The 27935-nt window shown below is 55.2% G+C and overlaps 2 protein-coding genes and 1 non-coding gene across 5 annotated transcripts in view; 1 reads left to right on the forward strand and 2 right to left on the reverse strand.

Annotated features, from left to right (window-relative positions):
• Unkl (unk like zinc finger) overlaps window positions 1–14989 on the forward strand; it is a 36793-nt gene extending 21804 nt beyond the window's left edge. Inside the window, exons 10-15 of one of the 2 annotated variants that reach the window (XM_026385223.2) lie at window positions 3432–3609; window positions 12171–12263; window positions 12426–12653; window positions 13550–13746; window positions 13848–14102; window positions 14834–14989. In XM_026385223.2, the coding sequence (XP_026241008.2) occupies window positions 3432–3609; window positions 12171–12263; window positions 12426–12653; window positions 13550–13746; window positions 13848–14102; window positions 14834–14989 (1107 nt within the window). Of the gene's footprint in view, window positions 1–3431; window positions 3610–5497; window positions 7006–12170; window positions 12264–12425; window positions 12654–13549; window positions 13747–13847; window positions 14103–14833 lie in introns of those variants that run through there. The other variant, XM_026385224.2, reaches the window with a different exon arrangement.
• Window positions 1533–1605, reverse strand: Trnaa-agc (transfer RNA alanine (anticodon AGC)). Its single transcript has one exon. It is a non-coding gene; the product is annotated as a tRNA-Ala (tRNA).
• Window positions 14990–15004: 15 nt separating the features above from the next.
• On the reverse strand, window positions 15005–27914 carry Gnptg (N-acetylglucosamine-1-phosphate transferase subunit gamma). 2 transcript variants are annotated; one of them, XM_026385228.2, is made up of 11 exons: window positions 27840–27914; window positions 27712–27769; window positions 27571–27638; window positions 18699–18753; window positions 18545–18628; window positions 18376–18469; window positions 18189–18303; window positions 18035–18117; window positions 17834–17965; window positions 17675–17756; window positions 15006–17591 (listed from the first exon to the last, which is right to left on the reverse strand). In XM_026385228.2, the coding sequence occupies exons 1-11, from the start codon at window positions 27904–27906 to the stop codon at window positions 17494–17496; spliced, it is 936 nt and encodes a 311-aa protein (XP_026241013.2). In that variant the 5' UTR covers window positions 27907–27914; the 3' UTR covers window positions 15006–17493. The 2 variants fall into 2 exon arrangements, with proteins under 2 accessions (XP_026241014.2, XP_026241013.2); XM_026385229.2 differs by lacking the exon at window positions 18545–18628 and having other exon boundaries at window positions 15005–17591.
• Window positions 27915–27935: the final 21 nt, after the last annotated feature.

A 27935-nucleotide genomic window follows, 5' to 3' on the forward strand; every position in this document is an offset into this window, starting at 1 on the left:
GCACCCAGAGTCCCACTCTGCCTGCCCAGAGCTGCCAGACAGGAGGGGGTTCCCCCAGGGGCCTCAGGCCAGCATGGCAGTCTCCAAGCTGTTGTGGGGCCTCTGGTCACAGAAAGGCTAGAGTGTCAATGGCCCCTAGGTCAGCCTCTGAGACTCTCAGGTGGACAGCATGGACTGTGGCTCCCTGGACGCCTGTCCACACCGGCCCTGCCACGGCTGGGAAGGCGTTTTCCTCCCTGTGACCCCTGTCTCCTCTGTGTTTCATGCAGGTCCTGATGTCCCTGCCCCCATCAGTTTCTGGGGCCTCAGCCATCTGTTTGGGTAGGGCTCAGGGGAGCTCTTTGTCCAGCCCACTCCCCAGTTGCCATCTCCCTTCCTGACACCTCCTTGCCTGGGCAGTGCCACCTGCAGCCTCAAAACCCCTTGTCCATGGGCCTGTACTGTGGCCATGCTGGCATGCAGGATGCACAGAGCACAATGACCTGGTGTCACTGTGGAGTCGAGGTGTGACCACCCAGCAGCTGCATCCACAGGGCCTCTGCTGACATTCCATGCAGGCTTCTGAGATACTGCCAGTGATATGCCAGGACCCATTTGGGGACTCAGATTCGTATCCCAGAGGCTGTGGGGTCTGCATCTCTGTGGTGGGGGCTGAGCCTGCACGCCGTCTCCGCAGCCCTGGGAGGCAGCACACTCGTCAGGCTTGCGACCCTAAGCTCCTCACAGACTCGTTTCCTAGCTAACATGCAGGCTCTTCAGAGAATCACCTCAAGTCACCATCCAGCTCAGCCCCGGTGGGCATTGCTCCTCTGTAGCCCGACAGGACCCAGAAGTGAATGGAGAAGCTTCCAACCCTGGGGTTAAGAGTGGCTCCTCAGATGTGACCCCAGAAGCACCAGTGAGCACAGAGTGGTGTAGGTGTCATCAGAGTGGAAGAGCTTTTGTGCACAAAAGGACTGTCCACCAGAAAGCAACCCCAGGGGCAGGGCACATCCCCAGGTGTGGACTGGATGAGGGCCACAGGAAGCAGCTTCACAGCAACAGAAACAACAGCCTGAGTAACATGTCAGCCAAGGACCTGAGCAGATGTTTCTCCAGGAAAGACACTGGCCTGGAAGCATGTGGCAAGATGCTTAGCCTCGTGGAGTCAGAGACTTGGGGGGACTGGGGGTGTGCGATGGTGCAGCCACTGGGAAATGGCACAGGGTCCTTAGATATTAAAGGTGGAGATGCATGAGCTGCAGTTCCCCATGAGCATGCACCCAGAAGAGCAAGAGCAGGGCTGGCATGGCATCCACACCCACGTCCACAGCAGCACTGTCCACATGGACCAAGATGTGGAGATGACTCCAGCACCTGCTGGTGGATGAGTAAAATGTGGTCTGTCCATACAGTGGAATATTATTCAGCCTTCAAAAGGAAGGAAATATGGATGAAGTTGAGAGACGGAATTAACTTGGCCTGTCATAACAAAATACAACACACGGGTTGCTTTATTTTTTTTATGTTTATTTTTATTTATTTATTTTTTTTGGTGGTGCTGGGGTTTGAACCCAGGGTCTTGTGCATGCTAGGCAAGCACTCTACCAACTGAGCTATATCCCCAGCCCTTTTTATGTTTATTTTAAGAGAAAATCTTTTTTTTTTTTTTTTTTTTTTTTAGAGAGAGAGAGAGAGAGAATTTTTAATATTTATTTTTTAGTTTTCGGCGGACACAACATCTTTGTTTGTATGTGGTGCTGAGGATCGAACCCGGGCCACATGCATGCCAGGCGAGCGCACTACCACTTGAGCCACACCCCCAGCCCACACAGGTTGCTTTAGATGACAGATGTTAATTTCCTTACTGCTCTGAAGTCCAAGATCCCATCTCCATTGTGTGTGCATCCTGAGGCCCTGCCTCTCTCATCAGGACAGTTGTGCAGGGGCGCCCCGTACCCTCATCTCACCTAGCTACTCTTCACAGGCTAGTAGTTGCCTTGGGGGTGTCCACAGGGAATTTGGGTGGACACCTCAGTCTCAGAAGGACATCATGCTGAGTGAAATAAGTCAGCCTTGGAACCTGAGGTCTGCGGGCAGCTGTGCCTGGGGGCAGGAAGAAGAGGGGAGGTGGGCGATGGGAACCCCAGTCAGGGTTTCAGGGGCGAGCTGCAGCTGGGCGGGGGGTGTGCAGGGTGCTCAGCAGTGCAATGACACCACCACAGGGTGCCTGTGGAACAGTCAGGGTGGCAGATCTTGCACTGTGTGTATTGCACCACAAAAAACAAACAAACGAAAAACCAGAAGATAAAGCCCATGTGAGGAGGAGGGATCCCTTGGCAGCTACTCCCTGGCCCCAGCCTGCTGTTGAGTCCCGTTGAGGGGACCCTGCCCTTGACACTGCTGCTTTGGGAAGAGGACAGGTGTGGGTGTTCTTGTGGGTGGGGCGGTCTCCTGGCATCTCGCAGGGCTTGGAGTCAGCAGGTGCTTCCCTGCTCCCAGCAGGCTCAGCAACATGGGCCTCTTGGGTCCCTCAAGTGGGGCAAGTGTTCTACCGTGCAGCTACCCCCAGCCTTTGTGGTTTTTCTTTTACTTTTCTCTCTTTCTTACATAACGAGGGATTGAACCCAGTTGTGCATAACCACGAAGCCACATCCCCAGCCCTTTATTATTATTGTTATTTTGTAATTTCGAGACCAGGTCCCGCTAAGTTGCTGAGGCTGGCCTTGAACTTGTGATTCTCCTGCCTCAGCTTCCCAAGTCACTGGGATTACAATTGGCCACTGCACCTAGCAGGCTTGTCTTAGCTAATGAAACCCCCTGTGATCTGAGCTTTGCACCACCCCCTGTTAACTTTTCCTTTGAAGCAAAGTCCAGGCTGCATTGGGTTCTAACTGCAGAGGGTCGGTGTGACTGGCCCTGACGTAGCTGGGGTCTGTGGCCACTGTGGTGGACACAGCCTCGCACTCTGCTTGGTCCTCATCATGGCGTCTTGTCTTACGTGGAGTGTTCTCTGTGTGGCCAGGTGCCTGGTGGTGTGCTTTTTACCTTCTACCCATCTAATGGCTGTGGCTTGGCTGGGTCTCCCTTTCTCAGGGGAAGAGGTCACAGGATGGTGCACATGGCTCTCTACTTACATCCCCAGGCATTATCCTGCATGCATGCAGGCCCAGGCCATGAGAGTGGGGAGGGGTGGCCTCCCAGCCTGGCCTCCACTGCTTCTGCACCTGCTGGAGCTAGGCCCACCTGCAGGCTTCTTTGAAGCATCATTTCCTGCAGAGGAGTCAGCAGACATGCTCTGGGTGTGTTTGCTGCCTGCAGGGCACACTGGGGTGCACAGTGCACAGCTGAAGAGCCCACCCCTCACTTCTCGCTCTGGCAAGAGGAGTGCACCGAGGCTGTCTGATGTCACGTGCGGCTCCTGCTCATGTTGTTTGTGTGTTTTTGAACAGAACCACCTCGCTGTGTTTGCAGTGGTTCACCCGCTGGCCCCCAGCGTAAGTTCCAGTGTGGCGTCCAGCCTGGCGTCCAGCGCTGGCTCAGGTAGCTCTTCCCCCACCGCTGTGCCCGCCCTCCCTGCCCGCGCCCTCCCGCTGGACCCCGCCGGCAGCACCGTGGAGGCAGTCCTAGGTAAGTGCAGACCTTTGCTCTTCTCTCCAGGCCCCTCGCCCAGCACTTTGTCCACAGGCCAGGGAGCCTCTCTGTAGAGGCCCCCAGCTCCCTGAGGCTGAGGTGCTGTGGGCTTTGGAGGAGCCCATCGCCTCAGCCCCAGCGGCCACCAAAGGGCCAGAGCAGACGGTGCCTTCCAGCCCTGGGCTGCTGCAGATTGCAGAGAAATGAGCACTGGCATGTGGCTAGGAGGGCAGCTGAGGCGGGCAGTGCCAGTAGTAGGGAGGGGAGCCAGGACAAGGTCTGCAGCCAGTGCACAAGCTCCCAGTGCCTCAGCCCCAGCTTGGGGGAGGTCATGGCCAACTGAAGCACTGGGGTCTGGGGACTGATGGCTGATGTGGTGGAAGTGAATGGGTGAATGTCAGAGGCCCAACCGGAGCCCAGAGCCTGGGCACAGGGTGCAGAGCCAGAGGGTGAGCCGTTGCCCAGGGTCGGGGCCAGGACTGGTTGAATGGACCGTGGTGCATCCATGGAGAGTGACACTGGGATGCTCTGAGTCCCTGCTTCTCATGATGTCCAGTGCCCAACTGGCCCCAGCCTGTGTCTTTGTCCCAACAGTGAGGGACAGAGGGAAGGATGGTGATTGTGGTGATCTGAGTCCTCTGTCCCTGGTTGGCTCTGGCGCAGGCCCAGCCCAAGCCATGGTGGGGAATCTGGAGCGTGCCAGACCCTCCTTTCCTATCCGGCTAGGAGGGAGGAGGGCTTGGCACTGGGAGGACACCAACCCTTGAGCAAGGGCCAGCACAGACCCGCTGGGGAAGCAGAGCTGGACCACTTGTGTGCCTGTGTTGAGGTCCCACGTGGATGCACAGGCTGGCCAGGTGGCCTGCCCTGAGATGTGTCTTACCCAGAGGGACAGCAGTCACTACGGCCGAAGCGTTTCAGTTACCACCCCCGTAAACACCTGCCCCGCTGTGGCTCCATTTGGTGGGAAGATTAGGGATGATGCCCCCATGGCAGCCAAGAGGGAACCTTCCAACTGCCACTCGGGTCACAGACTGTGGACCCCAGAGGCACAGTGGAGACGATCCTGCCTTGCATGGTGCCCACAGGGGAAGCCTGCTGGCAAGTGTCCTAAGCCCCCCGTCTTCGGGCCCATGCAGCTCTGCTGGGCACCCCAGTTTCTTGGTACCTCACAAAGGCTGGGCCTTCCCACCCTGCATTCACTTGGGGTAGGGTCTGGCCCTTCCAAGGGTCCCTTTTCCATGTCACCAGGACGTCCTGTGGCCAGCACATCATCCCAGCAACCCTGGTAATCCTATGTGGACTCTGTTGTGGGTTGGCTTCATCTGCTGAAGATCCTTCTGGAATTCAGGACTCATCCCAGCCCCATGAAGCCACAGGCCGTGGCCCCTGCTGCTGAGTCTGGGCAGGAGGCTGAGGCTCCCAGGCCCAGCATCCTCAGCAGGTGGCATGGTCTGGAGTGGTTCTGGGAGGGCCTGCCACAATGTTGCCTTCCGTGAGGGCCCCAGCAGGCTGGCCCAGTGCCCTGTGGATTGCACAGCTCCAAGGCCAGGAATGGCTTCTGCCCCCGCAGGTCAGACCAGGGGTGTGGAACCCTGTACTCCTGGGCCCTCCATGCAACAGTAAGCTCCAGTCAGTGGGCATTCCTTAGAGCTGTGTTACCTCTGGTGGCAGCCAAGTGTTTTCTTCTGAGCAGAAGCAAACCCACCTGTGTTTGCTTTTGACCCTCATCTTGGGGTCAAACATGTTGCTCTTGAACCACGAAGATGCTCACATCATGGTTCATATGGAGTTGCCATGGTACATGACCTGGGGCTTCCTTGAGCTGCACCCTCACTGTACATGTCCCCATCAGAAGTTGGGAGGTCAGCCATGAGGCAGGAGGTCAAAATCTGCAAGATGACAGAACACAATACAGGCTGAGGTCCCAGGAGGCTCTGGCTCCTGACACAGCCTTTCCCCTTCGTGGGAGCCAAGTAGTTCAAGAGGAGCAGTCTGCGTTGAGTGTTCCTGCTCCACACTCCTGAGACTCCTGAGACTCCTGAGACAGTGGGCTGTTCAGTGTGGGCAGTCAGGTCAAGGAAATTAGGTTTCTTTGTCTAGAAGAGGATGTGGGGCACATGCATGTGGGGGTTCTTTTCCCCCACTTAAAAATGAGCCAAAAACCTATTGGCGTAAGTGGCATGTTTCAGGGATTTTTAAAATAGATAAGCACAAATTCCATTTTAAAAATAAAGCCTATGATCCCCAGTGTAAAAGGAGTAATGGTAAAATTTGACCAAAACAGCAAATATTTGGGAAAATTAAATCCTCCCTCCCAGATGATGGAGGCCACATATGAGGCTGATCACCTGAGTAAAAAAATGGCACCAGTGTCCATGTACTTTCAAAGGGCAGAGAGGTGGCCCTACTGAGCACTTTGGATTGGCAGGTGTGTGTTTCTGGTCATTGGGTTCAGCCTCAGTCTGCTCCACCTCGTCACCCCTGTAGTGGCCTCAGGTTGGCACAGGGTCTCTGAATCACCACCCACAGGTAAGGAGGCAGATAGTGTTTCCTCAAGGCCCATCTTGACTCTGGCGCCGTTTTGGTGCTTGCTCTACAGTGAGCTTTTACTCCCCAGTGCCGCTTCCACTGTTCCTCTGACCACCACCCCAGGTCTCAGTGCTGCTGCATCTTGACAAGAGCTAGTCTTGGAAGGTAGCCAATCCTCAGCTGCCTTGGCCCAGGAGAGGCTGCCCCTGCCCAAAACGCGCAGCCCTGCTGCCTGAGACCCTTCCTGTGTTCGGTGGTACCGGTCGCTGCTCTCGAGAGTTTGGGGACCAAGAGCGAGCGTGGGCTGGATGGCTTTTTCCCGTGGCGGTTTCGTTCAAAGCACGTGGCGCGTTAAGGAAAGGGAAAGGAACGAGGAGCTATGGAGTGACTGCTACTTTCAGATGGCCTGTTTGGGGTCTGGCGCTGGCCCTGCCGCCGGGTAGATTTCACTCTCCGCATGAATAGGCCTCGGATCAGAACCGCGGAGCGCAGGCAGTGCACCGGGAGCGAGGAGCAAGGGCGGGCGGCCCGTGGGGTTCGCGCGGGCCAGGTGTACCCCGGGGCAGGCGATGGGCTCCCAGGCCGCCGTGGCCTCCGCAGAACGGGGCGTGCCCCGCGAGCGCTCGTTCACGCGCACCTGCTCGCCAGGTGCTGCGGAGCGAGTGAGGGCGGGCCGTCACGTGGGCGCGGGGTCGCCGTGGGGGCGGGGCCGTCACGTGGGCGCGGGGCGGGGCGCGGGCCGGGTTTGAATGGGCGGCGGCGGCGGCGCGGGGCGACCGTGGACGGTGAGTCAGCATCGGCGGCGGACCTCGGGTGCCCGTCGTCTCCGCACCGTCAGGCTGCTGCTCTTCGTCTCCCCAGGTGCGCGTCCCCCCCTTCGCCACCGCGTGCCCGTCCTTCTCCCCGGCCACCATCTCCCCGCCCCCCCCGCGCGCGTTTCCTCCTCTCGGGACGCGCTTTCCTTCCCAGGTGCGTCCCCTTCTCCACTGGCGTATCTCTCAGGTGCGCATCCCCACCCTGGTGCACCTCGTAGGGTCCACGTCTCTGGACCAGGAGTGAGCCGCGAGGTCAGGGCCAGGTTTCCCTGGGGCTGCGCGACGAGGTACACACACGTGTTTCCACTTATGAAGCCTGTCTCTGCTGGGATGCTTCTGTAGGGGCCGCGTCCCCGGGACCCTTCCGCCCTCCCGGGACCAGCCTGCACCCCTTCTCCCAGGCGTGCCTGACCTGCTGCGCGTTGCTCTGCGCTGCAGCTCAGCTGCAGGTGAGCGCTTGCCTGGGGCTCCTTCACCCCTTAGTCGGAAATGTCTGCCGCCTGCGCTTAACCAGGATGGTGCTGGGAGCAACCTGGAGCTTTGGAGGTTCCCCCTTCTGCCTTTAGCACTGCGTGGTCTAAGTGGCTCGTCCCTGTTGTCCCTGCCCCTGCCCCCCCCCCCCCCCCCGCAGTGCCTTGTGAATGCTGTGTCATCTCTGGAACAGCCGGTGCCAGAGCCATTACTCAGCAGCTTTCTGCTGACTTCTTCTTGCACCCAGGCGGCTCCTGGCGGTTTAGCAGGTTGGTTCTGGGTCAGGTGGCTCACACAGGCTTCACAGGGCTTCTGCCATCAGGTTCACCTGGAGTTCCAGTGTCTTTAAAAGTGGGTCCTTAAGAATGTTCCATGTGGGTCTGACCTTGGGAGCAGAGGCAAGGCAGGAGTGGGACTGCCAAGGACGCTAGCCAGGTAGTGTCCTCCAAGCTGCTCTGAGCAGTTTCCAAGGAGCAGTGGAGGCCATGGATTGAACAGCCCGGCCCCGGCCCCCGCCTTCTGTCCGGTCCGCTGGTGACCCTTTCCCTAAGCTAGACTGCAGCTGAGGGCTGTCCCAGTTTGGCTCTTCTGTTACCTGCTGAGAGCTGTGCCGCCTCTCCCTGGGGGCCCAGCACCCTCCTGCTGAGTCATGGAGTGGCCAGGCCAATTCAATCATTCATGGGGGAGAAAGCCCCCATCCATTCCTTTGTGCCTTAGTTCATCAAAGTTTCTGGAATTCTGTGGGGGTGGGGTGGGGGTGTGTAAAGCATGGGGGTGGGCAACAGGACCTCTTTCACCTCATCCCAGGATTTCAGGTGCAGAAGCTACCACCAGGCTACCAGCATCTGGAGTATGAGAGATGGGGGCAGGCAGGTGTGCTCTGTGAAGGATCGGGCACTTGTCCTCGGCCTGCCCACTCCAGCCAGTGCTGTTGAGGGCTGCATGCAGAAATGGAAGCAAGGGCATCCCATGCAGTTTTGGATGCTGAGCAGATCTAGGACTAGGGGGTTGTTCTTCCTAAGTAAAGCTGAGTTTGGTGCTGCCCTCAACAGGGAGCAGGGTGGAAAATCAAGGGAGGGCCCACGGAATGCCTGGACCAGCACACTAAGGGGCTTAGGCTCAGGCTCTGTTCTTTCTAGAAAGTTGGGACTCTGGATGTGATGGGTTTCACCACAGAAAGGTCATCCCAGAGCTGGGCATGGTCGTGCACGCCTGTGATCCCACTTAGGAGACTGATCTAGAAGGATCCCAAGTTTGAGGCCAGCTTGGGCAAGACCGTGTCTTGAAGTAAGAAGGGATGGAATGTAGTTCAGTGGTAAAGTGCTCCAGGGTTTGGTCCCCAGTACCAAAAACAAGTCAAGTCACCCTGTGGGTTGCAGGCTTGGAGCAGCTGCAGAGCTGGCCATGTGAAGTCTGGCCTGGCTGGTTTGGGTGGAGGGAGGAATGCCTCAGGATTCCCACAGGGCTGGGCTGGTATAGCCCTTAGGACCTGCAGTGCACCCGCTCTCTGGAGACCCCTGAGGAGTCATGGCAGTGGTACTGCAGAGCCCCCAGGCCTTACCTGGTAGGAGCCCCCACCCATGCTGGGGACTGTCCAGGGCGTTGGGGGTTAGGGCTAGAGAAGCCACTGTGTTGGATGTGGACCAGGCTGCAGGAGAGGGTGGAAATGTGGAGGTGGGCCCTGGGGGTGAGGAAGCTCTGCAGAGGGGGTTGCTCTTGCCAGAGGTGGGCAGGAGGATTAGGCCCTGGTGGCAGTGTAAAGGGGCCACTCACTGCACATGGCTGCAGGGCGGGGAGCAGTTGGGGGGCAGAAATGAACAGAGAGGCTCAGGGAAGACTGGGGTGGCCTGGTCAAGGAAGCGCAGAAGGGTCTGTGGGGTTCAGCTGGTCCTGGTGTGAGCTCACAGCATGGGACAGAGGGAGATCCGTGGGTGGAGGGAGTGTTGGGCTGGGGTCTGTGAAGGGGAACATAGTTGAGCAGTGTCACCAAGTAAAGGTTGGGTTGTGACCCCCAAAAAGACATGGCCAGTCCTAAGCCCCAGTGCCTGTGAGTGTGGCATAATTTAGAAATGGGGTTTTGCAGATGTCAGAGTTCAAGAAAAGAGAATAGAGGGGACCCTGACATGGTCACTAGCATCCTTAGAGGATATGTGGGTGCAGACAATCAGGAGAGGCTGGGGGTGGAGCAGAGACCGGAACTCTGTGGCCATAAGCCCAGGACTACCTGAGCCCTCAGGAGCTGAAGAGGTAGGAGGAGCCCTACCCCCAGACTTCGCCCACACCTTGACTTTGGACTGGTGGCCTCTGGACTGTGGGAGGTCATGTTCCTGTGGCTGGGAGCCCTGTATGTGGCCCTCTGCTCACCTGAGGCCAGGACACCAATAGCCCTTTTTCCCTGTAGAGCAGAAGGACCCCAGAAACACAGCTCAGAGGTGTATCCACCATAGGGAAACGTCCAGGAGGCAACAGACCTGTTGATCAGGGAGATGTGTGGCACCCTGGAGCTGCCTCTAGCCAGTGCCCTCCATGCCCTACTCTGGCCTCTGCACTGGGTCTCTGCTGTAGCCTCTGCAGGCAGGCTGTCTCAACATGCCTGTCCTCTGCTGTGGCCCTCAGGGCAGCAAGGTGGAAGCCCGGGCTGCATTGCCCCTCCTGCATCTTGCCCCTCCATCTCTGGATGAGACATTCTAAGTCCTAGACCTGTCCTGCCAGTGGCCCTCCCATGGGAGTGGCTGGGTCTTGGCTGCAGGCCAGCCTCTGCCTCCACTCACAAGGCCTCCCTGAGAGATGAGGTCCCTGATCACCATAGTTCTGGCTCATTGGCATTGTGGTAGGGTGGTGAGGACAGTTTTCTCCCAGGTGACTGAGCTTTGCCTCGGTGCCCTGACAGTTCTCAAAGCAGAATCCAAGGGAACAGTTTCTTGCAGCACGGCTGCATGTGAGCCAAGCCAAGCCCTGTGCTCTGCGTATGGATATAAAGACAGGTTCACAGACACAAGAGGGAACTTTGGCCATGCTGGGTCCGCCACAGGTCAGTGTCGAGGCATAAGGTCTGTGTGCTGCTTGGACTTGTCAGCGTTTGGCCACCTCTTTGTGGGGCTCCTGGGCACCAGGCATCAAGTGAGGGGTGCTCTGTGGCTGGCTCATGGGGGCTGACCTGTGCCCACTGTGCCGAGGGATGAGAAGTGGATACCAGCATGACAGAGGGACAGTGAGCTGCCTCAGGGATGGACCCCAAGTCTCCCTGCCCCGAGCCCATGCCCAGTCTTGGGTACAGCTGGGACTCCAGCAGCACCTGCTGGTGGTGGGGATGGCATCTCTTATTCTGTGGGTATTCTGTCCCTGTGTGGGACATCTGTCTTCCATGTGACTCCTGAGTCCAGCATTTTGGACATTCCCAGCCTTGCTTTGGGCTCACCTCCCCCATGGTTCTTGGGATGATCCTGTGCATAGAATAGGCATCTACTGGCCCTTCTGAATGGACACGCCTCCCCAAGAATCCTGGCCACACTTGGGCCCATCCAGCTCTGTGTTGGATCCAGGCCCATTTGGGCCCTGGGGTTGTGGTTGGTTGGTAGCCGACTCTTGTCCTCTACCAGGCACTGTTTACTCTGGGTGTAATATGTGATGTCACTGTTGGACACGCCCAGGGGACTTGATAACACCTGCACCAGGCCGCTGGAGGGGTGGGCTGAGGTGATGACTTCACGAGCCCTGTGTTGCCCTAGTGGTGCCCACAGGCAGGTGTGATGAGGGTTCCCAGGTTGTCACCTCACTGTGGAGAGGAGGGTTGGGGGCCCTTCAGGGCAGGCAGTTAGGGGTGGGATTCGGTGTTAGTGGGGACTGAGGGGTCCTGCAGCCAACAGGGGTACAGGTTGGGCCACACAGCTGAGGCCCCATAGGACCCTAGAATAAGCCAGGAGGAAGGTGCCCACGAGACCACTGTGTGCCCTGTTCCTTGCAGAGCTCTTCTGCGGACTTGGCTGTGACTGCTGGGACAGTGATGCTGCTCTGTGGGCGTGTCCTGGCGGCCCCCTCTGGTGGCAGCAAAGGCTGTCAGACCTCAGGGCCAGCCCTCCAGATGCACCCACTCGTGCTGCATGTGCTGCAGTCTTGGGAGTCAGATGTGGTCCCTCAGCCAGTGACCTGATCCAGCCACTGAGGCAGCCTTGGAGGAGGACCTTGGAGGAGGCCACAGCCCTGGAGGCAGGGAGGGAGGGGCTGAGCCCTGGCATAGGGCAGGCTGTTTCTGGGGTCAGCGGTCCTGCATCAGGGCACTCTGTCCTGCAGGAGAGGGCCAGACACCCTGCTAGTGTTGGTGCCTCTGTTCCATTAACAGGCAGGCCTTGGAGCTTCAGAGGAGGACAGCTAACAGCCTTGCCCCTGCCCGGTGGGTTGGTGGCAAGGGCAGCTTCTTCCCCTAGGACACCGGTCTGCCACAGTCCCGTGTAGGGTCCTGGCCACCGCGCAGCCATCAGCCTCAAGTTCCCCCTCCTGGAGATCCTCTCAGAGTTGAATCTTGGTCAGATTTGAGGCAGGATCGGGAGGGCAGAAGCTGGGTGTGGGGGCTGGAGCGTCCTTATCCTGAGGGCCTGGGCTCTGGAGGAGAGCATGAGCCCTGCTGGCCACTGGCGCTCAGCCCCCAGCAGCCCTTGGGCTCTGGGTCTTGCTCCAGGGCGGGCAGGGTGAATCCCTGCATTGGCCCAAAGGTTCTGTGAGTGACGTGGTCTGGTCTCACAGGTTCTGCCTTAGACCTGCGTCTCAGCGACGTCAACATCGCTTCTCTAGATAAAGACCTGGACGAGCAGGATCCCTGTGACCTTGGATTGTCAGGTGGGCACACTGAGCTGCAGCTGCCCTTGCCACACCTGCAGAGTCCACCTGGCTTGGGGCCTCCTGACCTTTGGCGGGCCTGGGTGAGGGTGGGGTTTGCCACAGTCACAGCCTCCTGCCAGGGCAGCACCTCCCTGGTGCTTACTTGGCCTTGTTTGTCAGGTCCCAGGCCTCTGGCAGGCTCCGCGCCAGTCACCATCCCGGGCTCCCTACCTCGCTCACCATCCCTGCAGTCATCCTCATCCCTGTCCACCTCCCCGCTCAGCTCACTCTCCCAGTCGCTGCCAGGGCCACTTGTCTCCTCGGCCATGACGCCCCCCCAGCAGCCGCTGCCCCTCAGGTCAGAGCCGGCCATGCTGGGCTCCGCAGCCTCGTCCTACAGCTCCTTAGGTGAGTGCCCCCTTCCCCACCATCACTCCCGCTGGCTCTGGTGCTTGGAGTATGTCTTAGGTGCTCTTGACCACAGGGCACCTCACCTGCCTGGAGGGGGCAATGCTATGCTCAACCCACACCATGCAGGAGAGTAAACCAGCGTGGCGTGCTGGTAGCTGCTTGCGTGGGCTGTGTGGGCTGTGTGCCAGTGGGTGGGCTCACTCAGGAGGGACCTGCTGTCCCCGGTGGTGGGGGTCTGCTGCAGAGCTGGGATTGAGTCCCTAGGAGGTGGGTCCCTGACAACAGCCCTGGGAACAGCACCCCCTCGCCTCTCCATGAAGAGAGATGTGTCCTGTGGACCTGCCACATTTTAAAAGAACACAGTTTGAGATGAGGTCTCGCCATGTTGTTCAGGCTGGCCTCATCCTCGGGGATCCTCCTGTCTGGGTCTCAAAGTAGAGCGTGGGTGTCTAAGTGGCTTGGTCCCCCTTTCTGATGCCACACGAGTAGCATATGTGGCCCAGGGAAATAGAAGCTCCTTGGTCAGGTCTGCACATGGAGTGTTTGGAGAATGGCTGCCCCATATGCTGTCCACAGGAGCCCTGAACTAAGTTCCTTTCCTGTCTCGTCTCCCCAGGGATGGGGCTGTGCCTCAGTGGCAGAGCTCTTGCTGAGCATACTAAGGCCCTGGGTTCAACCCCCAACTCCACAAAAAGACTCCCCAAGGGGTTGGGAAGTAGGCCTGCTGGAAAGGCCTGGTGTGACCAGCACTGTGGCCTGTGCCAGTTCCAGAACCTGTCCTGAGCTGGTGGAACCTCCCCTGGGGGAGCTAGTCCTGGAACTGGGCTCCATGAGGGCAGGAGCACACACAGAACCTCCCAGGTCTCTGCATAGCACCATTGTCTCCATACCAGGTCTGAATGGTGTTCCTGGGAGCATCTGGGACTTTGTCTCTGGCAGCTTCTCTCCCAGTCCATCCCCCATCCTGAACACTGTCCCTGCCTCAAGTGCAAGTCCACACAGTGCGGAGCTGGCCCGGGTCAGGCGGCAGCTGGACGAGGCCAAGAGGAAGATCAGGCAGTGGGAGGAGTCATGGCAGCAGGTGAAGCAGGTGAGGCAGTAGGCACTTGGGCTGGGCCCAGCCATGTGGGCGAGGCAGTGGGCACCTGGGCAGAGCTCACCCTGCTGCCTCCACCCATCCTTGGGTTTCAGGCCTGTGACGCGTGGCAGCGAGAGGCTCGGGAGGCTCAGGAGCGGGCTCGCATGGCGGACAGCGACCGGCAGCTGGCCCTGCGGAGGAAGGAGGAGGTGGAGGCCCAGGTCCAGCGGCTGCAGGAAGAGCTCGAGGGCCTGGGCCTGTCTTCACTGCCTGGGCTGCGAGGCTGTGGTGATGTGGGTGCCATCCCTCTGCCCAAGCTGCACTCCCTACAGAGCCAGCTGCGCCTGGACTTGGAAGCTGTTGACGGGGTGAGTGCTGGGGTGTGGCAGTGCCAGGAGCTATGTTCTTGGAGGGATGGGGGCCTGCCTGGTGAGGGTCTGGTGCTACTTCTGCCCCCCCCCTCCCTGCCCTGGGTACCTCCTTTCCCGCCAGGCTGGCCCCTGTCCTTCACCTTCATGCTCTTCCCCTGTTTCTTCCTGCCGGCAAGCAGGAGGCAGTGCCCTCCGTGGAGAAAGTGGGCCTGTCCACCTCAGGGGGCAATGGGAACTGTCTGGGCCGTTCCTAGGAGTGATCACACCAGGTCCCTGGGCCCCACTTTTTATCCTGCCTTTTTGGCATAGCACAGAACTCACCCATTCAGCGTGGCCCCTTTCACACCAGGTTATCTTGTGGAGCCTCTGGCAGGTTCTGTAGCCCTGCTTTCCCCTCACCCTCCAACCGTGGCCAAGGCCACAGATTGCACCAGTCTGGCTGCACCCGCTTGGTCAAGGGTCCTGCTTGGCCCACATACTGAATACCAAGCTGCTGCACCTGGGCCCAGTTGTCGTCCTAGCCAGTCCCTCCCCTGTAGCTGTAAGTGGCTCAGGACCGGCTGGCGGCTCCCCTTTGTGGGGCCCCTGGCCAGGTGTCCACTCAGCCCTGATGTTCTGGACACCTCTGATCCTGAAGCCGCAGCTGCCCTCTGCCTGGAAGACCCTGGGCCCACTGGGCTCCACTGGGCAGGTGGCCTTAGGCTGAACCAGCCGTGCCTTCTCCACAGGTGATCCTCCAGCTCCAGGCCAAGCAGTGTGTGGCCTGCCAGGAGCAGGCCCCTAGCACCGTCTTACGGCCCTGCCAGCACCGTGTCCTGTGCGAGCCATGTGCAGCCAGTGCGCCTGAGTGCCCCTGCTGTGAGGGTCAGCCCCTCCCCTGGTGACCAGAGGTGGGGCCTCGTTCCCTCCAGGGCATGGGTGCAGAGACTGCAGAGTGCCACAGTCACGTCTGGTGCCACCGTCAAGACGCAAGTCCATGCCTGTTGCTACCAGTGGCCTTTGTGGCACTTTTATCACCTACCACGTCCCACTGGCGTCTTCAAGGTATTCTCCAAACCCTAAAGCACCGCAGAACCCTCTTCCTGTCCCCGTGGTAAGAACCGTGGAGGCCTGGTGAACAGAGCAGGTTCGGTGCCACGGTCCTGATGCTGCAGTGGCCAGGCCACTGGGGGGGTCTCTTCAAAGCACTTTGTAAACCAAGGAATTTAGTTTTAAATCTTATAAGCTGCTTTCTAGGTCCATGTTTTTTAATATATGATAACATGAAGCTTTATGTGTACTGTGAACTTGAACTTTCCCATCAGTTGCTGTCAACTCATAGTGTGGTGAATATATTAGATTTCTTATTCTTAACTACTTATGAAATGAACATTTATCTAGTAGTAACGCCAACCTAGGATTTTACATTTTCAAATCAGTGCAAACATAGTATTTATAAGCAGAGTAATTATTGAGATGCTCGTTTGGATGTTCTCGACTTTACCTAAGGAGCTCTTCCCCGAAGTGTGCAGGGCATGTGCAGCTGGCTTTGTTCTGGCACAGAATAAACCCCAAGCACTCGGGCCCCTTTAAGTGCCTGTGCCTTGCACAACAAGTGAAGGAATCGGTTCCTTTGGTTTTTGTCTTCTCCTGGAGGCTCTGAGGGCCAATGTGGTCTCAGGAGTGTGCACCAGAAGGGGTAGATGTTAGGACTCTCAGATCCATGCTGTAGATAGCTGTGTTCCCGTGGAGCTTCTCAGATGTCTGGGGCACCCTGGTTCTTCTTGAATTGGGAAACCTGCACCTCCCACACTGCAACTGCCCACAACTCCTGCTGACCTGACTCAAGAGACTGCAATGGCAGTGCATGGTGGCCAGGGTGATGGCATTGGTGACAGTCAATTGAGTTGTTCGTCAGTTGTGATTAGAGCTCATCCATGTGACCAGCAAGGTGCCTCCGCAGCCCCAGCTCTGCCATGCTGCCCCTGCTCATCAGCTCCTGGGGCCACAGTGGTGCCAGGCAGCCTGGCCTCAGACTGTGGCAGGAATGCTGCTAAGAACAGTCTGAGGTGCCTGGGGAGAGAAGAGAAGTCTGCCATGTTTGCAGACCTCACCTGGGTGAGCAGAGGGACATCTGTCAGGTGCACTGTGGGCTGGGTGCCTCCTCCCAGGGCTTTGCCAAAGACTTTTAAGTAGCATTTTCTAAAGTGCAAAGTGACTAGGTAAACATTTTTATCAGTGACCAAATTAGAATGTATTTAATACAGTAGACTATTTAAAAAGCAATTTCTAATGTAAGACAAACCGATAGATTCTGTCATTTCAAAGGAAGTGAATCCGTGACGTCCCACAGCTAGTCCACTACAGAAGGTACCTATGGACGTGGGTTAGTGGCGCTCCTATTTCTTAACAGTGATGACCTGTTAGCTCAGAACCTAGACATTACATATATTTTGTGCTACTGTTTTTGCTGTTTATTTTTGTTAATATTTATGCACTTGTTTCCATTTTGGGCCTTTGGTCTTTTTGGAGATAACAGGACAAAATTTATTACTGGTGTCTAGCCTAAACATTTTCAAATCATAGACCTAAAACTCAGCTGTTTTTAATGGTTTATCTGTAATAAGCTACTCCGGCCAGCTCTTTTTGTGGAATTTGGCCAGTGTTCCAGTGCTGCTTCTGGGGTTGGGATGGTGGCAGAGGTGAGGGGCCACAAGGCAACAGCTAGGACAGCAATGGTGCTGGCCTCTGTGCACTGGCTCTTCTGGAATCAGGAGGGCACTGGAAATAGGTATGCAACAAGAATTGCCCAGGAGTGGGTCAGCAGTGCAGGATCCCAGGATGCCTCCCACTGATCTGCTCTGGGTGCCCAAGAGCACAGCAGTTGGGGAGGCTCAGGGTCCCGTGGGCAGGTGATGGCGGTGGGGTCCTGAAGCCCTGTGGTGACTCTGTGCTGGTGTTCCTGATGTCTGTCACCCTCTAGTGTTCAATCAGTGTCCCACACTGACTGACTAGCCATGGGGTGGTGTGTCCAGCACTTAGCTGAATGTGCTGAGTCGGATTATCCTAACCCAGAAGGTCGTATTTATAATGTGTGATCATTTACTTGTAGAGGACCATTTAAAGTTGTTAACATCTGTTTAAATTTTTTTACACTATATGCAATGGTTTACAGAACTCATGGAATTATTTTTATCAGTATGGGAATTAATTAAAACTTTGAATCTTTATTTTGTCTGTGTTTCTGAGCACAATGCCTGGCCAGCAGGTCGTCATGGGTGCCTCTGCCTGGTGGATAGGCCCCGGGGAGCCTCATCTTCCCTGCATAGGTGGGCTCCAGGGCTCTGCCTGCCTGCTGCAGGACACAGAGGCTCTGCACTGTCTCCTCCTGCCCACGTGGCTGCCCAGGTCAGGAGGTGTTCCCACGTAGTCCTGGATCACCTCTCAGCTGCTCTGAGACCCCATCTGTGGGAGAGTGCTGGCCCAGGTGCTCAGAGTGGGAGGTTTCTGCAAGACACCAGGCAGGAGGTCAGGTCCTGCCCCACGGGCAGCAGACCTGAGGCGGGCTGGGGGCCCTGGCCCTGGCTGACCTGTGGGCTTGGCGTGGGGGATGTGGTGCTGGCTCAGCAGACTGGCAAGCCTCTTTATCTCCTTTGACAGTTCTGAGTGTGCCTGGAACAAGAGTTCCAGTGACAGGTGAGACCCCCGTGGGAGACACCAAGACTAGAAACCCTGCCCTTTCTCTCTACCTTCTTGCAGTTGTCCAGGGTCTCAAACCCCAGGCCTGTTGTCCCTCCTCCTTGCTGGGTGGGTTCCTTTTCTCCTGGACCCTTTAAGTAGCCAGCATCCTCAAAAAGTGCCCTCAGCGATTTCTCATAGCCCTGAAGGTGGAGGAAAGAGATGGAGCACCGACTGGGGGCCAGCAGGGGGCCCCGCTGAGCCTCACTCACCTGTGGGGTGATCAGGTCATCAGCCAGTTCCTGCTCCACCTGTCCCCACCGCTGCTGCAGGGCCTCTGGCAGGGTCGGGTACACTGAGAACCCAACAGAAGCCAGGCTCAGCTGAGTCCCCATGCCCCAGCCCAGCCCCCATCCTGAGTCCTACCTAACAAAGAATGGGGGTGGCAGACAAGGGGGGTCTCAAAGGTCAACGCATAGATGCAGGTGCTTGGCTCAGACACATGGGCCAGTCGGTTGCTCTTCCCACAGGTAAGCTCCACCTGGGGAGGGAACCTCAGTGGGTGGCTGAGGGAGAACTAGGCCCTCTACCAGGGTACCCACTCAAGCCCCACCTTGCTCTGCCGGCTCCGGGAGCGGCAGGAGTCACCGTCCCGCATCCACATGCCTGTGAAGGTGTTGTTGGTGATCTCCCACTCCTGCCAGATGCTGGGGAGGAGGGAGCATGTGAGCAGGGGTGGGGACAGGGCAGGGCAGAGCCCCCCCATCCTCTGCCTTGCTCACCCGAGGATCCCACTGTAGGCGTTCCAGCGGAAGGTCTGCTCATGCTGGGTCACGTTGTGGAATGGGCAGAATTCATACTTATACCTGGGGGCAGAGGGGGTTCGGGATCCTCGGGTCTGCAACACCCACCCCCTGCAGGCCTGCCCGTACTCACGTGGACTCCACCAGGCTGAAGCACTTGCCAGAGAGTCTGAAGAGATGCGCAGGCCCTGGAGGAGGAGAGGGCTATGTGAGTCCAGCACAGACCCGACACCCACCAAGCCAGGGGACACAGGCAAGGGGACCAGCAAGCACCAATCTCCTTTCCCCATAGAGCCAGGGACAGCCTCCAGGTTGCCACCAACAAAAAGTACCATTAGGCCCGCCACACAGGTTCTGTGGTGTCCACGTCCCTGTAGAGACAGCAGGGCTGTGCTGTGCCCAACGCCACTCTTAAGCAGGGACCGTACGCCCGTGGCAGCCCAAAGAGACACCAGGTAGGACTGGGAAACAAGCCTTGGTGTGCAGGACTTGAAGGGCAGATGCAGGCTCAGGAAGATAGGAGGACCAGTCCACAGAGATGGGCAGAGCTTTCTCAAAGGACCAATTTTCAACAACAGAAATCATGAGGCATACAATGAAACAGGAAAAAGACTACCTAACAGAAAATTCTACCAGAAGAAAATGGAGTGGGCTGGGGTGTGGCTAAGTAGTAGTGTGTGCCCCTTCATCCTGGGTTCCCTCTGTGCACAAGGAACTGCATCTTGGCGAGAAGTTGCTGCCAAAAAGGAGAAAGCAACTAAGGTGCACAGCTGGCTTTCTGTCCCTCATTTTTTAGGTGCTTCAGCAGTGGCCTCTCCCGCCAGACAGGATCTCCCACTCCTGGGCTCCAGTGGTCCTCCTGCCTCAGCCTCCAGAGCAGCAGGGATGTGTGTGTGCACCACTGTGTTAGCCTATAGCGACACATTTTATCACTACCATGGAGGCTACATAGAACACCCTTGAGTCATACACATCCACTGTTTTGGTCCTGGGGATTAAACCCAAAGGTGCTCTATCACTGAGCTACGTCTTCAGCACTTATTTTTCATTTTGACACAGGGTCTTTGTAAGCTGCCGAGGCTAACCTCAAACTTAGAATCCTCTTGCCTCAGTTTCCCAAGTCACTGGAATCATAGGTGTGCACCACATACGGCTATAAATCTGACTTGAATTTGCACAAACTCAACCTTACTTACAAACAGGAGCTACTCTTGCACAGGTCCATCAGGCCCGGCTCAGCCACCTATGTTACAGCTCACGTCTTGACTTATGCTCACAGACGGATAATTAGTTTTTATGCATTTGTTTTCTAATTATACAAAACAGGACAGCCTGGGCCTGTTTGCCCGTGTACATACCTCTAGTGGAGGACTTCAGCCTTCACCAGCTACTGGCCAGGGCCTCTACTTCCAGCCAACAGGTTTCATGTGGCATTTCTGCTAAGGTGGGTCAACTAATAACAAAACTCCAGGGTGCTGCTTATCTAGGAATGTCCCCACCCTCTTTTGGTGGAGTGCTGAAGATTGGACTCAAGCATATATTCTGGAGCTTTGATGCCTTAAGAGACTTTTTTAGCTCCAAAGACAAATAGATTGAAAGTGCAGGGATGGGGAAGACATGGAGCTGGGTGGCTGCACTGACTACCTCAGAAACTGCTAAACGACACTGCACGTGGACCCAGAGTTAGCTGGCCAAGCTGTGGCGCTGGGGCTGGTGGGACCATGGGGAGGCAGAGTTCCACCATCAGGCTTGGAGACACCATTCTTCTACCTTTATTTTTCTTGGAGGGAGGTACTGGGCCCTGACCTTGGAGCTGTGACATAGCCCCAGTCCTTTTGCTTACTTTGAGACAGTTGTTGAGGCTGGCCTTGAATTTGCAGTCCTCCTTCCCCAGCCTTCCAAGGGATGATAGGCACGTAGCACAACACCCAGCAATATTCCACTTCTAAGGGACGTGAACCACACTGTGAACCAGTGGACCTCAGCAATGCGCACACAGTTTTTCAAGAACAAGCTGCATGTCCCACCACAAAGCCAGCGCTATTCCACTTGGACTGCAACTAGAAATCAAGAGCAGAAGGCTGGACAGTCAACGCTGCTTCCTCTGCAGTGCCGGGTTTGCCTGAGATGTGCTAGGCACCCACTAGACCACTTTTGCTATCCCCACTGAAAACAGCACATTCTTATGCAGTGGGTCACAGAAGATGAGATGAACAAAGACACCAGAACCTACAGGAGGCACCTATGGGATGTGGCAGAAGTAGTAAGTCAGAGACAACTGCAGAGCTTCGGCCAGAAAGCAAAGTGAGCCAGGCACGTTGGCACAGGCCTATGATCCCAGCGGCGCAGGAGGATTGCAAGTTCAAAGCCAGCCTTAGCAACTCAGTGAGACCCTGATAGGAAAGGATAAGATAAAGGAAAGATAGGAAAGGGCTGGGGATGTGGTTCAGTGGCTGAGCACACCCTGGGTTCAATCCCTGGTACCAAAACCAAAACAAAAACCCCTCATACTGTCTTCACATGCCTAGAGCAATTAGAAAAAGAAAAGCAAATTAAATCCTCAGGAAACGAAGGGAAGGAAATAATAAAGATCAAAGCAGAGCTAAGTGAAATACAAAAAATAAACCAAAAGTTAGTTCTTTTGGAAAAAGTCAACAAAATTGACAAAGCTTTAGCTAGAATGAAACAAAGGGAAGCCTCAAATCCTTCAAACCAGAAGTGGAAGTTGAGCTATGCTACCAAATGCACAAACAGAACAGGGTTGTGCGAGAGGATACTCTAGACAGTAACACAGCAGCATACACCAACCCAGGGGACCGCACTGGGGACACCCTGGCTGGTAAGGAGATAGGTGACCAGACTTCTAAAACACTTCCTAACCCTCTGCACGGCCTGTATTTCCAGCCAGAGCAGACATCATGCCAAATGTCAAACTGCAAAACAACATGCTGAATGTATGCGTACGCTAAAACCTGGGGGGTGTGGGGGGCCTAGGAAACCAGCCAGGTAGAGTGGCTCACATCTGTAGTCTGAGCCATGTGGGAGGCTAAGGTAGGAGTCTGGGGCCAACTGGACAACACAGCAAGACCTGTCTCAAAACTATGTAAGTCAGTGGTACAGCATGTGCCTCACGTGTGCAGCTGGGTTTGTCATGCCTCAGCACCACACAAGACACTGGCAAACTGAATCCAGTATGTTAAAGGATTATACACTGTGAAGTCACCTTCCTCTCAACACGGGGAAAATCAGTGTAACATACCACATGTAACAGAGTGAAGGGAAACCGTGACTTAAACTGATACAGTGAAAGTACTTAACAAAATCTAATATGCTTTCCCAATTGAAAATACAGGGATAATGGAAGGAACTTCATGAGAAAGACTGGGACACACACCCCAGCTGACATCAGGGTGAAGGGCTGAAAGCTCCTTAAGACCAGGAGCAGAATGAGGAGCTCTGAGCACTGCCCTACCCTGGTGCTCCTTAGTAGAGCAGCTGAGTGGAGGGAGGACGGGGGTGAAGTCTCCTGCTTGCAGATGCCACAGCTTCCAGGAAGAAACCTTAGGTGTCAGCAAAACTTGCCCGGCCAGCCTAATGGTAGTATTCCCAGCTGCTCACAGGCTGAGTCAGGAGGAGGCAAGTTTGAGTCCAGGCTGCACAATTTAGAGATGCCCTGTCTCAAAAAGGGGCTGGGGATACAGCTTGATGGTGGAGCATGCCAGTACTGCACAAAAACCCCAACCAAAACAAACATGCCTGACCAGGGCTGGTGGACATGAGCAAAGCTGCACTGAGCCATCCAAGTCCATTTATAACAGCATCAAAACATTCAGGGGAGGGGTTCAGAAATAATCCCCTCCAGGAGGGGAGGGGAAAAAAAAGTATACCCAAAATTGCAAAATGTTGCTAAAAGAAACTAAAGACATGCATGGAAAACACTGGTGCTCTACTCCTGAGCTATTTTTTAGTGTTAAGTGGATACATTTTATTTTTTATGTGGTGCTGAGGATGGAACCCCGAGCCTCATGCATGCTAGGTGAGCTCTCCACCACTGAGCCACAGCCCCAGATGCCCAGACCTTTTTAATACTTTATTTAGAGACAGGGTCTTGCTATATTGCTGAGGGCTGACTTTTAAACTCACCATCCTCCTGCCTCAGAAACTGTACCTGGCCTGATTTAATGTTTCTAAAATGACACTACTGGGGTTGGGTCTCAGTGGTAGAACACTCACCTAGCACGTGCAAGGCACTGGGTTCCATCCTCAGCACCACATAAAATAAGTAAAACAAAGGTATTGTGTCTGGGTACAACTAAAAAAAATAAAATAAATAAAAATGACACTACTCAAACAGAATATAGATTTAATGTAATTCCTATCAAAATCCTAATGACTTCTTTGCAGAAATATCCATTCTAAAATTCATACAGAATCTTAAAAAAAAAAAATCTTGAAAGAAAAACCAAGTTGGAAGACCTCCCCCTAAGTGACATAAAGACAGTGTGGAGAGGCTATGGCTCAGTGGCAGAGCACTCACCTAGCACATGCGAGGCTCTGGGTTTGATCCTCAGCACCACATAAAAATAAGTTAACAAAATAAGGATTGTGTCTGTGTGTAACTAAATGTGTGTGTGTGTGTGTGTGTATGTATGTATGTGTATGTGTGTGTATATATATATATATATATATATATTTTTTTTTTTTTTTATACAAACCATATATATGACAGTGTGGAACAGGTAACCCAGAAAGGGACCTGGACATACAGCCAAATCGTCTCAAAAGGGGCCAAGGCCACTCAGCTGGAAGGACAAGCCCTCTGAGGCACACTAGGAAGGTAGGTGTCCATGCACTAAACGAAGGTGGACCTTCACAACATCTATGGACACTAGCTCTAGACGGATCCACGAGGTTAAAACTACACTCCTGGAAGAAGATGGGGACGCTCAACAGGGATTTCCTGGACCTGGCACTGAAAACAGATGATAGCAGCAGAGTCAGGCCAACAGACCCGAGAAGCGGGCATCGGGGGCCTGTCCGGACGTGCACCAGGCACATGCTAGGCTCTGGGCTCTGACCAGCCCCAACCGGAAGGGTATGAGGAAACGTGAAGGGCCAGCCATGGAGTGGGAGGGGACACCTGCAAACCACCTGACAAGAGCTTGCCATGAAGAATAACAGCAATAAAACCACCAATTTAAAGACCAGCAAGACTGGAGAGCCACTTCTCTGACGGAGCCACACAGACTACCCACAGGCACATGAGAAGGTGCTGACCACTAAAACCCAGGTGGATGTGCAACCACAGTAGCAGTGCACCCCTCTAACCACCCACTCTGGAGGCTGAGGCAGGAAGAGCCAGGTTCTAGGCCAACCTTGACAACTTAGCAAGACCTTGCTCAAAAAAGGAGCTGGAGATGTAGCTCAGTGGTAGAGCACCTCTGGGTTCAATCCCCAGTACCAAAAACCCACCCCAGTGGGAAACTACTTTGGGGTTAGGACGGCTGGCAGCAAATGCTGGTGAGCATGTAGAGGAACTGGCATCTGAGCTGCATGTGGGAACTGCTGAAAAGTTTGGCAGTCTTTCAGAAAGCTGAACAGTCGCCACAGTATTCAGCACATCCACTGTGGTGGGGCTGGAAGCAGAGGCTGGGATGGCAGCACACTATGTCCACAGCAGCAGTATCCCCGGCATCTAGAGCATAAGGTGCTCGTCCAGACAGTGGAGCTGCGAGGGAGTGGGCAATGACTTGTGCACAGCATGAACGGTCTGAAGATGCCCCCGAGTGCACCAGGCCTGGCTGACACCTGGCTGCCCACACCTGAGTACCCATCTCCTCCTCCTCTCCACAGCCCCCTTCCAAGAACCATAGCTGGGACTTCCCCCACATCCACCACCTACCCACTGAGGATTTCTGAACAACTCTGCCCACTGGACCCACTCACAACTCCTTCATGAATATCCCCCACCCTGAGCAAAACCAAGCTCATGGCCTGGCCCCCAGCCTTGGGCACCCCATCCTAGTGAGAGGCCCCACTTCTAAGGCTCCTTCAGCCATCCTCCCAGCCACTTGCTTCTGCCTTGCCCCCTCCCCAGATCCAAGGTCAGGCCCTGCCAACACCTAATCTTTCCCAGCCCCCACTCCTGCCCACCAACACCAAACCAAGGCAAATTCCTTGGTGTCATGCTCATCTGCTGTGCCCCATCTGCCTCTCCACACCACAGCAGTTCTAGATCATCCCCTCAACAGCCCCTGCCCATCTTGTTGCTGAGCTGGGGCACAAGGCTCCTAAAGTTGGTAGGGACCCTGGCCCCTGTGCTCCCGGGTCCCCTTCCTCCTCAGTATATCCTGCTGCTTTCCTTCTGAGACCTCCAAGCCCACCAGCAATGACCACATGTATTTCCGTTTCAGCCTAATTCTCTCCTTCCTTGGGCTGAAGTTGTGGTTCAGAGGTAGAGCTCTCACCTAGCATGCATGAGGCACTGGGTTCAATCCTCAGCACCACATAAAAATAAAATAAAGGTATTGTGTCAGCCTATAACTAAAATAAATATTTTAAAAAAGATAATGCCTCCCTCAGTGATAAGGGGGTATGTGGGGTGCCATGTTGCCAATGCACTGGCTCTAGGTTTATAGTCAAAGAGAAAACAATTAAAACACACACACCTGCCATATGTTGAAGGAATGCCAATGCAAGAAAAGATTAAAGTGCACACATCTGACTACACAGCTACAGAAAAATCTATTCTGGAAAAAGAACACCATATAACAAAATGAAAAGATTGATGAACTAGGAAAAATTATGTAACTTACATCCAAATGAAGTGGCACAGTCCCTAACACAGAATTCCCAGAAAACACCAAATTAATGAAAACTCAAGTAGAACAAAATGGAATGACTGTGCGCACATGTCTGCACATGCACACAGAGCCATGGTGCTTCTGGCTGCTGTCTGGCAAATCTGTGGCCGGGAGTTGTATAGGTGGAGCACAGTGTTGCCACTCTGTATGGGTACTCTGTATGGGCATGGCACAGCTTCTGTGGAGGGCAGTGTATCCACGGCAAAAGCTCCATGAAGGCACTCTTGGGCCAGCAATTTGCCTCCACAACATCTTCTGGAGCACACCTAGGCAGCTGCACAGACCAAGCCCCACTACAGCAGAACCTGCAGCACCAGTCTACACGCAAACCCCAAAGGCCATCCACTGGAAACATGGGAAAAATTATGGTATACAATGGCGTGTTAGAAAGGGAGAGGCAGCAAAATACTCAGCAGAGAAAAAAAGCAATTCATGCTGGGGCTGTAGCTCAGTGATAGAGCTCTAGGCTAGAATAAGTGGGTCTCTGGGTTCCATCCCCAGTACCAAAACAAATAAAAACACCCCACAACCAAATATAAGGTAATCCACAGAACAGGAGAAAAGATTTGCAAACCAAGCTGTGCACAGTAACACATGCCTCTAATGTCAATTACAAGGGAGACTGAGGCAGCAGGATCCCAAGTCTGTGGCCAGCCTGGTCAGCTCAATATGATTCCATGTACAAATAAAAAAGGGGCTGGGGATGTAACTCAGTGGTAGAGCATGTGTTTAGCATATGTAAGACCCTGGGTTCTCTCCCCAGCACCAAAAAAAACAATAGAAAAATTAAAAATACAAACCTTGAGAACATGATGCTGGAATGCAATATGTCAGACACAAAAGGACACAAATTACAGGTATGCCACCACTCACAAGGTACCTACAGTGATCAAATTCAGAGATAGCAGAATGACTGCCAGAGCTAGGTGGGGAGTTAGTGTTTGATGGGCAGTTTCTGGCTGGGAGTATGAGAAAGTCCTGGAAATGGAGGTGGTTATGGCTACACAGCAACCTGATGGACCTAATGCTGCTGAACCTGCTCACTTAAAAGTGGTTATAATAAAGCTGCGAATGTAGCTCTTGCCTAGCACCCAAGGCCCCGAGTTCAATCCCCTGGGGGGCATGTCCTGGAAGGGTGCATCTTTCTTCAACCTTGCTTCTGCTTCCTGACCTCACCTTAGCTGAGCAGCTTTCTTCCACTGGGTATTTCCCCCATTATGTCCTACCTCACCAGGGTCCACAGTGCTAGAGTCAGCCATGTATGGACTAAGATCTCTGGGGCCATGAGCCCCCAAATAAGTTTTCTCTACTCTAAGTTGTTCTTGTAGGGCATTTTGGTCACAGTGAAGAAAACGCTCCCCACCCACATGGCATTTTCCATGACCATTCTATACAGTCTTTCTTACTTCCTGTCTACTGCCCATCCTGCACCCTACTTGCAAGGCCAGCTCCATGAGAACAAGCACAGGTATGTGCTGTTTACTTCTGCTATCCCAGCACAGGTCCTGACACACACAGGTGTTCAACAACAAAATCCTTGGGTTTCTGTGTTTTCTCCCAGCAGACCCCTGGAGAAGTATGAGGAGTGTACAAGGAGGCCATCAGAACAGCCCAGGGTTTCAGTCCCCAACTGGCTTGAAGGCTTGGCCTTGTGGAGTTGAACAGAAGGCAAGTGAGATGTCCTCACTGTCACAGGTAGCACTGTCCTGAGACAAGGAAGTTCTGCGTGGGACTATTTCTAACCATCAAAAATGTAAACCACCTGAATTCCTGCAAGCCTACCAAGGTTTAGACTACCCAAACAGCAAGTGAAAAGAAAACTTATACCCATCACCATGAAGACATACAGTGAGTGACGGCGACCACGACACATCAGCCAAATACTCCTATAGTACTACTGTTAAAAGATTTTCAAAAGAGCAAAGATCGCAAAACCTTACTACGTAAGGTTGTACGTGTGCACTATCGGAATGAAGGCACGGGGACGCCTGTGGAAAGACACACACCAAAGCGCTAACAGCGCCGCCTCCAGGGAAGGGAGGGGAAGGACGAGGCCAGCGGGGAACCGAACCCCGCGCGAGAACGCTCTGGACCAGCGGACGCAGAGCCCGAGTTCGAGGCCGCCCGTCGCCCTGCACTCACCAGAGAGCGGCGACGGCTCCCGCTTGGGCTGCAGGCGGTTGGTCTGGGGCAGGAACGGGTTGTTGAGCCTAGGGGGATAGCAGGTCAGGGCCGCCCGCCGCGCGCCCGCACCGCTCGCCCGCACGCCCGCCGGGCGCTCACCCGAAGGCGTTGGGCTCCTCCACCACCTTCATCTTGGCCGCAGCCGCTGGCACGGGCCCTGCGGGAAGGGAGGCAGTGAGCGGGCGCGGGGCGGGGCGCGCGGCCGCCGGGGACGGAGGACCACTGACCGCGCGCCGCGAGCCCGAGGAGCAACAACAGCAACAGCAGCAGCACGCCGGCCACTCCGGCCGCCATGGCTCCGCCGCGCGTCACGTGACACTAGC

The sequence above is a fragment of the Urocitellus parryii genome, chromosome 9 (assembly GCF_045843805.1).
Source record: "Urocitellus parryii isolate mUroPar1 chromosome 9, mUroPar1.hap1, whole genome shotgun sequence".
Classification (NCBI taxonomy): Eukaryota; Metazoa; Chordata; class Mammalia; order Rodentia; family Sciuridae; genus Urocitellus; species Urocitellus parryii.

Coding starts and splice junctions, on each gene's coding strand:
- Gnptg (XM_026385228.2), bottom strand. CDS start 27,906: ATGGCGGCCGGAGTGGCCGGCGTGCTGCTGCTGTTGCTGTTGTTGCTC. Junction 18,118..18,188: donor CCACCCCCATTCTTTGTTAG/GTAGGACTCAGG, acceptor TTGGGTTCTCAG/TGTACCCGACCCTGCCAGAG. Junction 17,592..17,674: donor CCCCCACGCCAAGCCCACAG/GTCAGCCAGGGC, acceptor GGTGTCTTGCAG/AAACCTCCCACTCTGAGCAC.